The following is a 14,893-nucleotide window of genomic DNA, read 5'->3' as shown; positions in this document are numbered from 1 at the left end:
TTCCCCTCCTGGTAGTGTGGCTGAGCTTTTCTACTTCAAGAAAGTGATGATGCATTCTATTTTTCAAGGTTTTTATTTTGGATACCAAACTGAATCTCTTGATAACATAAACTCTCACAGACTGTTTAAATATTACCCTCTATTTGGGTCTAATGTCACTTCATGGAACTTTAAATCAGTCTTTAATTAGATCATTATATTTTAAATTGGAAGCATTATCAAAAATAAAATGAATTTGAAATGATAATTAAAAATGAGAATGAATACTTCTATATCTCTAAAACCTTCAGATATATTTAACATCATGAAAATAAAGTGAAGAGCTAAACAGGTATAAAGAAATAATGCTTTATGCATTGATGTCACATGTGCTATAATGGGAAGAACACTGGATTTGGTGAGTCACATTAGAAAACTATGAGTTAGATAACTTATGTGTTATGTGCTGCTGGGCAATCACAACATTCCTTAGATTTAGGTTCTAGAAAGGGACACCAGAAATCATACCTAACACAATTAGCTGGCAAATAGGTGATGGTAACACAAATTCCAATATCTTCCATAAGAGAAAATGATATTTTATGATATCAGGAAATAGATAGGAAGTTCAATTTTTAATCTTGTCTTGTACCTCTTAGCAGGTTCTTGGCATGAGCGACAAGGGAGCAGGCAACCACTCAGATGTAACTGACTTCATTCTTGCAGGCTTCAGGGTCCATCCAGAGCTCCACTTTTTCCTTTTTCTCCTTTTCCTCCTGGTCTATGGCATGGTCCTTTTGGGGAACATTAGTATGATGGCAATCATTGTGACTGACTCCCAGCTGAACACACCAATGTATTTCTTTCTAGGCAATCTCTCCTTCATTGATCTCTCCTACTCCACTGTTATTGCCCCAAAAGACATGGTCAACTTCCTGTCTGAGAAAAAGACTATCTCCTTTGTGGGGTGTGCTGCCCAGTGTTTCTTTTTTGCCCTCTTCATTGTAACAGAAGGGTTCATCCTGGCAGCCATGGCCTATGACCGCTTCATCGCCATTTGCAATCCTCTTCTTTACAGTGTCCACATGTCAAAACGCCTTTGCACTCAGCTGGTAGCTGGCTCCTATTTCTGTGGCTGGCTCAGTTCCATCCTCCAAGTCTGCGTAACATTCTCAGTGTCTTTCTGTGCTTCCCGAGTCATTGATCACTTCTACTGTGATTCTTACCAAATTGAAAAGATCTCCTGTTCCAATCTCTCTGTCAATAAGATGGTATCTCTCAGTTTGGCTGCCTTCATTATTTTGCCTACAATAGTTGTTATTGTAGTGTCTTACATGTACATTGTGACCACAGTCTTGAAGATTCCCTCCAGTGAAGGGAGAAAGAAAGCCTTCTCCACCTGCAGTTCCCATTTGGGAGTGGTGAGTTTACTCTATGGGACTGTTTCCTTCGTGTATCTCACACCGCCAAGCAATCCTGAACTTCGTAAAGTGGCTTCAGTATTTTACATATTGGTCACACCCATGTTAAACCCTCTGATCTATTCTCTAAGAAACAAGGATGTCAAGCAAGCTTTGGGGAAAATCCTGTGGAAGAAAAAAGCTTTACATTAATTACATTTTTTATGACTTCCTCATTAATGGGCTTATTGATAATTTCATCCTGAATCACTTTTAACATGGTGTCAAGTTTGAGTCACTTAAGGATCCTTAAGTTGACCATCCCACAGATGACCAAATGGAAAGGGTAATGGAAGGAGTAATAGCAATCCTTCTCTCTCCTTAAGGGCAGTGTTAGATATTCAGCATCAGTAAAACTTACATCCATTCTATCAACATATTATACTCCCTACTCTATGTAGGTACAACTATATGAGACTGGGCCTCTTTAGATCATGGACAGAAAAATTTCTTTGGTAGGAAGATGATGTTGGAATTAGCAGTCTCTTATGAATAGAGGAAGTGTCAACCCAAAGAAGGACAATTTCTGAGTTATAATATTTAATTTTTTATAAATCTATTCACAGTGACTTAATTGGGGCCCATAATTCTTGACTAGAAATCATGGTGTAAGATTTTTGTGTGTATACCATCATGAGTTTAACTCAATGAATTATTGGTGTTTATATCTTGATTGTATTTATTTTTAATATTGATTGCTATTGGCTTATTATCATGTCAAAGAGATAGAGATATTTCATATCCAGTGTCCTAAAAATTGAGCAGCCAAATCTACAAAGGGAAAGTCTTTCATACCAATGTTCTATTTTGAGGGGAAAAAAATTGCACTGGATGTTTCAAATTACATTTGCCAGTTTGTACTGGATCATCTTTTTCTTTGATAATTGCTGTTTACATGTACAAAATTTTTATTTGTTTTGTATTTGATATTTTAGTTATATGTGATATTTTTGTTTTCTAAATATTTGTTGAATTGGTGTTGTAATTATAATGAAGCTAGTTACATTTGGAGTGTGACATTTATTGTTTTGTTGTTACCTATAATTTTAAAATTTAGGTTGTTCTTTCAAATGCAATTTGTAGGCAATTCAAATCTCCAAAAAAGCTAAAACCAAAACAAAAACAAAAAACCCAACAGAAAAGATTGCTGGGGGGGAAAAAGGGTTCACTTGTATTGTATATCTTTTATTTGTATACCATGAGGTTAAATTATAATGTTAAGGGGAAGATGCAGAAGGCAGAAGTGAAAGGATGTGGTAAAAGATTTGATGTTTAATGTGAGTTGCCTACTTCTATTGAGATATTGAAATAGCTAATCAATTCTGAAAAATCCCAGTAATCTTAGAGTGTACACAACTTGTAAGGTTAGAAAAGGAGAGGGCAAATAGGCAGCAGAATGGGGAACGGAGAGTCAAGTACTCTGGTATATAACCTACTATTAATAAAAATAAGTCTCTCTTCTAATTCTTACAAAACCAACTTAGAAAAATCCCTTTATCAAAGGCTACTTGATATTTTTCTTATAGGACAAAATGTTTTTTGTACTATTCTGATATGTGGTATAGAATTAAAAAATAGATTTTTTTTGCTCCATACCAATATTTCCAATAGATGAATTATTATTTTATCCTCTGCACTCCAGCTATGAGTATTCTTTTTCATTTGTTTAATTGAGTGTACAGTAGTTTTCTCCTTACTCACAGTTTCACTTTCCATGGTTTTGGGTACCTGTGTTTGATTGTGGTCCAGAGGTAGATGATCGTCCTTCTGACATAGCATCAGAAGATGAATGGGAAAAATTCTGCAAAGAAGACACCCAAATGTCCAACAGACACATGAAAAAGTGCTCAACATCCCTAGGCATCAGGAAAATACAAATCAAAACCACAGTGGGATACCACCTCACACCAGTTAGAACAGGTAAAATTAACCAGTCAGAAAATGACAGGTGTTGGCGAGGATGTGGAGAAAAGAGAACCCTCCTACATTGTTGGTGGGAATGCAAGCTGGTGCAGTCACTCTGGAAAAAAGTATGGAGGTTCCTCAAAAAGCTGAAAATAGAGCTACCCTATGACCCAGCAATTGCACTACCGGGTATTTACCTTAAAGATGCAAATGTGGTGATCCGAAGGGGCACATGCACCCCAATGTTTATAGCAGCAATGTCTGCAATAGCCAAACTATGGAAAGAGCCTAGATGGAATGAAAGATCCACTCATCAACAGATGAATGGATAAAGAAGATGTGTTATATACACATTGGAATATTGTGCAGCCATCAAAACCCCAAATCTTGCCATTTGCAACGACATGGATGGAATTAGAAGATATTATGTTAAGCAAAATAAGTCAATCAAAGAAAGACAATTATCACAATATTTATTCTTCCAATCCAGGAGCATGGAACATTTTTCCATTTCTTTGTGTCTTCCTCAATTTCTTTCATGAGTACTTTATAGTTTTCTGAGTATAGATTCTGTGACTCTTTGGTTAGGTTTATTCCTAGGTATCTTATGGTTTGGGGTGCAATTGTAAATGGGATTGACTCCTTAATTTCTCTTTCTTCTGTCTTGTTGTTGGTGTAGAGAAATGCAACTGATTTCTGTGCATTGATCTTATATCCTGACACTTTACTGAATTCCTGTATAAGTTCTAGCAGTTTTGGAGTGGAGTCTTTTGGATTTTCCACATAGAGTATCATATCATCTGCGAAGAGTGATAATTTGACTTCTTCTTTGCCGATTTGGATGCCTTTAATTTCCTTTTGTTGTCTGATTGCTGTGGCTAGGACTTCTAGTACTATGTTGAATAGCAGTGGTGATAATGGACATCCCTGCCGTGTTCCTGACCTTAGTGGAAAAGCTTTCAGTTTTTCTCCATTGAGAATGATATTTGCAGTGGGTTTTTCATAGATGGCTTTGATGATATTGAGGTATGTGCCCTCTATCCCTACACTTTGAAGGGTTTTGATCAAGAAGGGATGCTGTACTTTGTCAAATGCTTTTTCAGCATCTATTGAGAGTATCATATGGTTCTTGTTCTTTCTTTTATTGATGTGTTGTATCACATTGACTGATTTGCGGATGTTGAACCAACCTTGCAGCCCTGGGATAAATCCCACTTGGTCGTGGTGAATAATCCTTTTAATGTACTGTTGAATCCTATTGGCTAGTATTTTGGTGAGAATTTTTGCATCTGTGTTCATCAAGGATATTGGTCTATAGCTCTCTTTTTTGATGGGATCCGCAGCAACATCTTCCTAGGAACATCGCCAAAGGCAAGGGAAGCAAGGGCAAAAATGAACTTTTGGGATTTCATCAAAATCAAAAGCTTTTGCACAGCAAAGGAAACAGTTAACAAAACCAAAAGACAACTGACAGAATGGGAGAAGATATTTGCAAACGACATATCAGAAAAAGGACTAGTGTCCAAAATCTATAAAGAACTTAACAAACTCAACACCCAAAGAACAAATAATCCAATCAAGAAATGGGCAGAGGACATGAACAGACATTTCTGCAAAGAAGACATCCAGATGGCCAACAGACACATGAAAAAGTGCTCCATATCACTCGGCATCAGGGAAATACAAATCAAAACCACAATGAGATATCACCTCACACCAGTCAGAATGGCTAAAATCAACAAGTCAGGAAATGACAGATGCTGGCGAGGATGCGGAGAAAGGGGAACCCTCCTACACTGTTGGTGGGAATGCAAGCTGGTGCAACCACTCTGGAAAACAGCATGGAGGTTCCTCAAAATGTTGAAAATAGAACTGCCCTATGACCCAGCAATTGCACTACTGGGTATTTACCCTAAAGATACAAACGTAGTGATCCAAAGGGGCACGTGCACCCGAATGTTTATAGCAGCAATGTCCCCAATAGCCAAACTATGGAAAGAACCTAGATGTCCATCAACAGATGAATGGATCAAGAAGATGTGGTATATATACACAATGGAATACTATACAGCCATCAAAAGAAATGAAATTTTGCCATTTGCGACAACATGGATGGAACTAGAGCGTATCATGCTTAGCGAAATAAGTCAAGTGGAGAAAGACAACTATCATATGATCTCCCTGATATGAGGAAGTGGTGATGCAACATGGGGGCTTAAGTGGGTAGGAGAAGAATCCATGAAACAAGATGGGATAGGGAGGGAGACAAGCCATAAGTGACTCTTAATCTCACGAAACAAACTGTGGGTTGCTGGGGGGAGGGGTTTGGGAGAAGAGGGGTAGGGTTATGGACATTGGGGAGGGTATGTGCTTTTGGGTAAATTGGAAGGGGAGATGAACCATGAGAGACTATGGACTCTGAAAAACAATCTGAGGGGTTTGAAGTGGCGGGGGGGTGGGAGGTTGGGGTACCAGGTGGTGGGTATTATAGAGGGCACAGCTTGATGGAGCACTGGGTGTGGTGAAAAAATAATGAATACTGTTTTTCTGAAAGTAAATAAATTGGACAAATAAAAAAAAAAGATCTCACTAATATGAGGAATCTGAGAAACAAAAGAGGATCAGAGGGTAAGGGAGAGAAAAATGAAACAAGAGGGGACTGGGGAGGGAGACAAACCATAAGAGACTCTTAATATTAAGGAAACAAACTGAGGCTTGCTGGAGAGGAGGGAGGTGGTGGGATGCGGTAACTTGGTGATGGACATTGGGGAGGTTATGTGTTGAAATGAGCATAGGGTATTAATAAGACTTATGAATCACAGACCTGTACCCCTGAAAAAATACATTACCTGTTAATAATGATAATAATAATAATAATAATAAAAAGAAGATGAGTGGTAGCTTAGCATTATGTCACAATGCCTATGTCATTCGTCTCACTTCTTCTCATCACATGGACATTTTATTACCTCATATCATCATAAGAAGAAGGGTAAGTACAGGGAAATACAAATCAAAACCACAATGAGATATCACCTCACACCAGTCAGAATGGCTAAAATCAACAAGTCAGGAAATGACAGATGCTGGCGAGGTTGCAGAGAAAGGGGAACCCTCCTACACTGTTGGTGGGAATGCAAGCTGGTGCAACCACTCTGGAAAACAGCATGGAGGTTCCTCAAAATGTTGAAAATAGATCTGCCCTATGACCCAGCAATTGCACTACTGGGTATTTACCCTAAAGATACAAACGTAGTGATCCAAAGGGGCACATGCACCCGAATGTTTATAGCAGCAATGTCCCCAATAGCCAAACTATGGAAAGAACCTAGATGTCCATCAACAGATGAATGGATAAAGAAGAGGTGGTATATATACACAATGGAATACTATGCAGCCATCAAAAGAAATGAAATCTTGCCATTTGTGACAACATGGGTGGAACTAGAGCGTATCATGCTTAGCGAAATAAGTCAAGCGGAGAAAGACAACTACCATATGATCTCCCTGATATGAGGAAGTGGTGATGCAACATGGGGACTTAAGTGGGTAGGAGAAGAATAAAGGAAACAGGATGGGATTGGGAGGGAGACAAACCATAAGTGACTCTTAATCTCACAAAACAAACTGTGAGTTGCTGGGGGGGGTTGGAGAAGGGGGGGTGGGGTTATGGACATTGGGGAGGGTATGTGCTTTGGTGAGTGCTGTGAAGTGTGTAAACCTGGTGATTCACAGACCTGTACCCCTGGGGATAAAAATATATGTTTATTAAAAAAAAAAGTAAAAAAAAAAAAAGGTATATATGTATGTGTGTATAACTAGTTATGTCTATGTCTAGGAACTATTGGAGAACTGATTTATGATTTTTAAGATTTTATTTATTTATTTGACAGAGAGAGAAGGTTCACAAGTAGGCAGAGAGGCAGAAAGAGAGAAAGGGGGAGACAGGCTTCCTGCCGAGCAGAGAGCCTGATGTGGGGCTTGATCCCAGCACCCTGAGATCATGACCTGAATTGAAGGTAGAGGCTTAACCCACTGAGCTACCCAGGTGCCCCGATTTCTGATGTTTTAATGATTTTTTTTCTTTTTCTCTTCCATTATTAAACAGTAGAGTTACAGGAATACGGTTCCTTTTATAATTTGTCTAAGTAAATTGTTGGTTTCATTCTATTTTTAGATACTAAAGACTATAGATGTAGAGTGCTGGTGAAACAATAGAAGACAAAATACTATTGTGGATCTATATTCTGGAAAATGAAAACTAACAAGGCATATAACGGTGAGAATCACCCCTTAGGAAATTGAAGAGAAAGAGATGGTACTAAAAATGGTGAATTTTTGCTGTTGCCAGAGCCAACAGCCTTCCAACTCCTTATTTACCCATTCATTCATTCATCTGATCACTAAAAACATGGTTCATTAGATTTGTGGACTCTAGTAACATGGTTGATGATATAAAGTTCTGACTTATTCTGATTGCATATTACTCTCAACCCAGAGTACTTTCCTCTCATTAAAAATGCAACAATTCAATAGGTCATTCAACTATGTGATCAGTGAATTACTTAAGATAATATCTTTAAAGCTTTTTAAATAATCTCCTTAGATTCTTCTCCTACCCACTTAAGCCCCCATGTTGCATCACCACTCCCTCATATCAGGGAGATCATATGATAGTTGTCTTTCTCCGCTTGAATCCATGAAACAAGATGGGATAGGGAGGGAGACAAACCATAAGTGACTCTTAATCTCACGAAACAAACTGTGGGTTGCTGGGGGGAGGGGGGTTGGGAGAAGGGGGGTAGGGTTATGGACATTGGGGCGGGTATGTGCTTTTGGGTAAATTGGAAGGGGAGATGAACCATGAGAGACTATGGACTCTGAAAAACAATCTGAGGGGTTTGAAGTGGCGGGGGGGGTGGGAGGTTGGGGTACCAGGTGGTGGGTATTATAGAGGGCACAGCTTGCATGGAGCACTGGGTGTGGTGGAAAAAATAATGAATATTGTTTTTCTGAAAATAAATAAATTGGAAAAAAAATAATCTCCTTAGTTCTACAAAAAAAGGAAAAATATTTTTGAAATATTAGTGTGAATATTAAATATTAGCAAATTCTTTCTTTTTTGTGGTAAATTTTTATTTATTTATTTATTTATTAAAAATTTTCAGCATAACAGTATTCATTGTTTTTGCACCTCACCCAGTGCTCCATGCAATCCATGCCCTCTCTAATACCCACCACCTGGTACCCCCAATCTCCCACACCCCGCCCCTTCAAACTCCTCAGATTGTTTTCAGAGTCCATAGTCTGTCATGGTTCACCTCCCCTTCCAATTTCCCCCAACTCCCTTCTCCTCTCTAACTCCCCTTGTCCTCCATGCTGTTTGTTATGCTCCACAAATAAGTGAAACCATATGGATAATTGACTCTCTCTGCTTGACTTATTTCAAATACTTTTCAAAAGACTCTAAAACCACGACCTTCAACATATGTCTGATATATTTCTCACCAAATTATATTTGTAATAAAAACTTCATTATTTCATAATACTTTTTAAAAAATAATATCTCAATTTAAAGCATTTAATATTCATTTCAGAAAGATTTATAGGAATTTTCATATCTTACTGACAATGTGAATGCTAGAATCAACTTCTTCAGAGAACTTTCTGTCAATCAAGAGGATCAACTTTCTTTTACCCTCTTACATCCCCTCTTCTGTCTTCCTACATAGCTGTTTATCATATATGCCACACATATAGTATATATTCATTTAGTTAACATTTGCATGTTGTTTTTCCACATTCCTGATTTTCACTTTTGTGCCTCTGTGTACTTGGTATAGTCTTACAAAAATAAATGTGTATTATTTCATTTCTTTACAAATTGCTCCATTAAATAATTTACAATCAAATAAAATTTATTCACTTTATGGTTTTATTGTGTTAAGTCTGCTTGAAAAAATGTAACTTATTCCATGAATGTAAAATGGTAAGAAATAGATGAGTCTTGTCAATGAGCAATCAGAAAAGAAAAGTCTCTACTTAGAGATGATGTATGGTAGAGGTCTTTACATTAATGTATATATCAGACCAAGTTGGAAATCAGGAAAACAAAGTCAAATCTATTTACCCATCATCTAGTTAGACTCATAACTATTGTCCCAAGACAAATAATTTTGTTTAGTGACACATTCCGGCTGAGGGGCCCTTTGACTATAGGAAACAGGCTTGGATACATTTTTTATAGTTACCTCCAAGAGTCACTTTCTTGGATATGGGTGAGGGAGGTAGAACCTGCCATGAAAGAGGCAATGGAAAGAAAAAGGCAACATGTAGATTTGCTAATAAATGAAAGCTAAGGCAAAAGGCATATGTCATCATTTCCAAGATACTCTCTGAAGTCTACATCTCATAGCATTCTAGATTCTAAGTTTGTCATTTTCTTCATGTAGGTAAAGGACCATTTTTGCAGTAATTGAAAGAATCTGATTATAATAAAATAATTTTTTCAGGATAGCTTAATTTTCCTGTATAGACCAATGGTTTTCCTTTTTAAATGTGATTGACAGAATAGGGAAATCCTCAGTGAAAGAATTTTCTTTTCTTGGTGACAAGAGGAAGAAATTTTAGAGATACTGTTAAGATACACTTTTTTTTTTATTTCACGTAAATTTTATATTTGTATGTGGTGTCAAGTAAGCATCTTAAGTACAGCAATTTGCATTTTTTGTATAAACTTATAAGCTACCTTGCTTTGATATGAGAAACAATAAAGATTATTGACATTTAATTTTAGTTATACAAGTGAGGACTGACAATTTTCTGTATAAGTTAAAATAGATAGGACCTTGTTTTAGGCTAAGGAAAAGAGACATTGGTGATATATAAAAAAAGTCTAACTGAAAGAATGAAATGAGGTGTTTTAAGAATTTATATAGTAAAAGCTAGAGAGTTTTTCATTCAGTTTTGCTTTCCAGGGTATATATGTGTATATATATATATGTGCATATATGTACACATATGTATATATACATGCATGTATACATATATGCATATATTTAATTTTTTGCATAATTTCATTCATTTATTTGAAGAGAAGACCATTCTCTGGACCATGTTTTTGAAGGCTTGCTTCACCTGCTGGTTTCTTAGTGTATATATGAAAGGATTCAAGAGAGGAGCTACTGAGGTAATGATCACAGCTACTCCTTTGTTTAAAGTCACCCTTTCCCTTGCAGAAGGCTTAATGTACATGAAGATGCAGCTACCATAGGAGAGGGAGACCACTATCATGTGGGAGGAACAAGTGGAAAAGGCTTTTTTCCTTTGACTTGTGGAAGGAATTCTCAGAACTGTCCGGATGATGTATGTGTAGGAGAGCAGAACTAGTGTTAAGGTGACCATAAGTGTTACCACCGCTAAAATAAATGCCATGAGTTCTAGAAAGTGAGTATTTGTGCAAGAAAGCTGTAGAATTGGAGAGGAGTCACAAATAAAATGATCGATTATATTGGAGTCACAGAAATCCAACTTCAGCAGCAGCATTACTGGCGGAAAGATGACCAAGAATCCTGCAAGCCATGAGCTAAATACAAGAAGGAAGCACACTCTGCTGCTCATGATGGTCATGTAATGTAGAGGTTTGCAGATGGCCACGTAGCGGTCATAGGACATGGCAGCCAGAAGGTAAAACTCTGTCACCCCCAATAAGATGAAGAAAAATACCTGAGCCACACACTCGTTGTAGGAAATGGTTTTGTTTCCCGTCACGATAGTGACAAGGAATCTGGGAATGCCGACAGATGTGAATGATATTTCTAGGAATGAGAAGTTTCGAAGGAAGAAATACATTGGAGTCTTCAGGTGAGGATCTGTAAGGGTGAGGGTGATAATGATCAGGTTCCCAGTCACACTGAGCATGTAGGTAACAAGAAGAAATATGAAAAGTACAACCTGCCACTGTGGGTCATCTGTCAACCCAAGAAGAATAAACTCTGTCACTGTTGTGTGATTTCTCATTATTTTCCTTCTTTATGATGGTATTCTCTGTTTTAGCTGAAAAACAGATGAAAAAACAAGACAGAAAAGAAACTGAAACATACACATAAACATGCACAAACACATTTTAAAAATCTTTGCTGTCTTTTGCTTTTAGAGAAAAACGACTTTGTAGTAAAAAGAAATAAAATACCTTTAAAATTTGTTATGTCATATATTGGTTATTCCTATATTGCTTTAATTGTATTTTCACATATCTCAGTATAAATCTGTCTTCTGAATATTTCAATATATTCCTGAAAATAAGGAAAGAAAAGGGGGATTAAAACCTCTGAGACTGAAACGTCCTCAAATAAAATTGTAAACTTACTCTCAGCATACCACAATAGTCTTTGAAGGTATTTTTCATTGTTGTTTTCCTTTTCATATATTTGAAAAATTTTTCTCTTTTGATTAAACATTTCTTTCTCCTTTCTTATTCAAACTTTTACAATCTACAAAGATCAATCTAAAGTGTCCCTGATAACAGTGTACATACACATTCAATGGATGGAAGGGTAGCCCTGATCCAACTCCAATGGCTATGCCATAAGGCATTCTGGTTTAAATGAACAATTTGTTATAATAATCTCTTCTAAGATTGTTAATATGTTTCTCTTACACATATTTTTATTTATTGCTCTACCTATCATGGATCTCTCATATACAAAGCAATATTTTTTTTAAAGATTTTATTTATTTATTTGACAGACAGAGACCAGAAGTAGGCAGAGAGGCAGGCAGAGAGAGAGAGAGAGGACGGAGCAGGCTCCCTGCTGAGCAGAGAGCCTGATGCGGAGCTCATGGATCAGGTCATGGATCATGATCATGATTCATGGATCATGGATCATGATCATGATTCATGGATCATGGATCATGACCTGAGCCAAAGGCAGAGGCTTAACCCACTGAGCCACCCAGATGCCCCTACAAAGCAATATTTTTAAGTCCCTATTTTTTTTTTGTAAACTGTAAGTGTTCTTATTTCTAAAATAACTCAGGCACTTCTCTGCACATTACCTATTGCTTTCTTTCTTTTTTTTTTATTGTGTTATGTTAGTCACCATACAGTACCTCATTAGTTTTTGATGTAGTATTCCATGATTCATTGTTTGCATATAACACCCAGTGCTCCATGCAATCCATGCCCTCCTTAATAATCATGAAAGACTATGGGCTCTGGGAAACAAACTGCCTGTTCTTTTCTTGACGAATGATAAAAGGGAGTGGTTCAACAGTCAAGCTAAGTTTTAGGAAGCAAATATTATTATTTTTTCTTTTCTTTTTGGTTCTAATACAACTCTGGGTGTTATTCAGGAATTGTTTTTCCTGTTTAAAGTTTTATTTTCCACAAAAGTTTTAGATGTGCTCTCATCTAAGACTATTTAAAACATACTTAGCTGTCCAGACAATCTGGCTAAGGCTGAAATGTCTCATTTGTTTTCGATATCCTTCAGAGGTTTCAGAGCTTTCAAAAGAAATAATTTCTGAGGATTAACCAATTAATTTAATATGTTAATGACTTACTAAAACTTTTACCTGCATAATTGCTGCAGAGGAGAATTCTTACTTTCCATCAACTGTGTCCACCTCTTTGTGGTCATAAGATATGTATCTTTTTGGCTTCTGCCTTTATATGATGGATGCTAATCTTTACTGTGTATAAATTTATATTGTATAAAACTAAAACAGAAAGTATATCTGCTCAGTGTTAACATTAAATTGTTTTGAATCTTGCACACAATAATACATTTTGTGTCCTGAAATTGATTATATTAAAGTGATTCTTTAAAGACACAAAAATCATGGTCATAAAAATCATGAACATGTAATCCTATCAATCACAAAGTATCTATGTTACAGTAAATAAAAATGTTGCATGAAACTATTAAATTGTAGAGTTTTAAAATTCTCTTTATTTATGTATTTCATATAAACTGTGTGGCTCAATTTTATTCATATATAGCATTGCGTGTAGTTGAGAATACTTATATAAAGCATAAGCATATACTATAAAAGCAAAAATATATTTCTGAAAAAACTGTTAAAGATATACTTACTTTTATGGTAAATAGGTCTGATTTAGTCAATGCTATTTTATTGGCTTCTTTAAATTATTTAAACATTAATGTTTTGGGATTTTTCAAAAGCCTTTTCAATCTGTTTCTCCTCTGTCATTTTATATTTCTAACCAAATATTCAAAATATTGATCATAAAAAATAATGCCAAGAGCTCCTCTACTATGTTTATTAAAAAAGGTATGCATTAGCCCATTTCTGTACATCAAACCCAATTTCTCTAAGGATCTGAGCTTGTAGAATATCTTACCTATGGCCATTTAAAAATTATTATCTTGATATGTAAGATGAAATAAATTATAGTTGAAATAAATGCTAATGTATTGTCTTTTCAAGCTTAGTGGACAAAATGACATGATCATTGTAATGCTATTCAGGCTAGCCATAATTTTATATGACCCATTCACAATGGCCTCAGGGGAATTAGGTGAGAAAATAAACAACATGTTCTATGGTGATTGGTGTTCTCAGGACACCAGCCTTAAACTGTAATCCAAATTAGTACACAATTTAGAATATAATATTAGGTGAGAATGACCTGAAATCAGAGCAGAAAAATAGATAGGCTCATTTAATTTTTTTTTTTTTGGTTTTCTTCTCCCATGAAAATTTATTACTGTTTATATGTCAGCACCAAGAAAAAAACACATATTGTTCAGTTATAAAAAGTATATCTGAGTAACTTAGGTATTAATCAGCATCAGAACTGGGCTATTGATTTCCATTCCTAATAGATTTCCTGTCAGAAGAGAGAATTCTCTTTTTACTCAGTAGTTTTGATAGATGAAAGTCATTTCTGATTTGCTTTCCCTTTGAATCTTTTAGTAGCAGCAGAGGGCCAGAAATCATCCTGAATATGCTACATGACCAAACTTCAGCAGGACTACATATAGTCATGATAAGACTATAGTGCTGCTCACAGTGCATCCTTCCTTTTATGTAGGTTTGGAAGCAAACAAATTGGTGTTGCTTAAACTAGTTAGGTTTTTATGCAGCAAACTATCTGATAAAACTATCTGATAACATTATGAAAGCTGATTTTTAAATTTTTTTTTTAAATTTCAGCATAACAGTATTCCTTGTTTTTGCACCACACCCAGTGCTCCATGTAATCCGTGCCCTCTCTAATACCCACCACCTGGTTCCCCCAACCTCCCACCCCCCGCCGCTTTTATAATAATTTGTAACTTCACAAGGAGAAGAAACTTAATAATGGAGTAATAGAGATTACCCATTTCTCAAGGGCAACAGACTAAGTTGTGAGCAGTGAGTTTTTCTCCAATCTTAAGGAAAACATTAAGAATTCAATTCACTGTGATGATTTAGACTGGGGTTGAGGTCTCTATCATTCTGCACTGTGAGAGACATCAGAGAGCCCAATGCAGAGCTCGATCCCGGAACCCTGAGATCATTACCTGAGCCAAAGGCAGAGA

The 14,893-nt window shown here is 36.4% G+C and overlaps 2 protein-coding genes across 2 annotated transcripts; one reads left to right on the top strand and one right to left on the bottom strand.

The window, feature by feature from the left end:
* The first annotated feature begins 650 nt into the window (after positions 1 to 650).
* On the top strand, positions 651 to 1,592 carry LOC122891976 (olfactory receptor 9K2-like). Its single transcript, XM_044228060.1, has one exon. The coding sequence runs from the start codon at positions 651 to 653 to the stop codon at positions 1,590 to 1,592; it is 942 nt and encodes a 313-aa protein (XP_044083995.1).
* An 8,832-nt stretch (positions 1,593 to 10,424) lies between these two features.
* On the bottom strand, positions 10,425 to 11,363 carry LOC122891360 (olfactory receptor 6C75-like). The gene has a single exon (XM_044226964.1). The coding sequence runs from the start codon at positions 11,361 to 11,363 to the stop codon at positions 10,425 to 10,427; it is 939 nt and encodes a 312-aa protein (XP_044082899.1).
* Between the last annotated feature and the right edge of the window lie 3,530 nt (positions 11,364 to 14,893).

Source organism: Neovison vison, chromosome 12 (genome assembly GCF_020171115.1).
Source record: "Neovison vison isolate M4711 chromosome 12, ASM_NN_V1, whole genome shotgun sequence".
In the NCBI taxonomy this organism is placed as follows: Eukaryota; Metazoa; Chordata; class Mammalia; order Carnivora; family Mustelidae; genus Neogale; species Neogale vison.
The sequence above is the reverse complement of the archived record's forward strand: the minus strand, read 5'-3'. Positions and strand labels throughout refer to the sequence as shown.

What these genes read in the sequence shown, in the direction of transcription:
- LOC122891976 (XM_044228060.1), top strand. Translation starts at nt 651, where the DNA reads ATGAGCGACAAGGGAGCAGGCAACCACTCAGATGTAACTGACTTCATT.
- LOC122891360 (XM_044226964.1), bottom strand. Translation starts at nt 11,363, where the DNA reads ATGAGAAATCACACAACAGTGACAGAGTTTATTCTTCTTGGGTTGACA.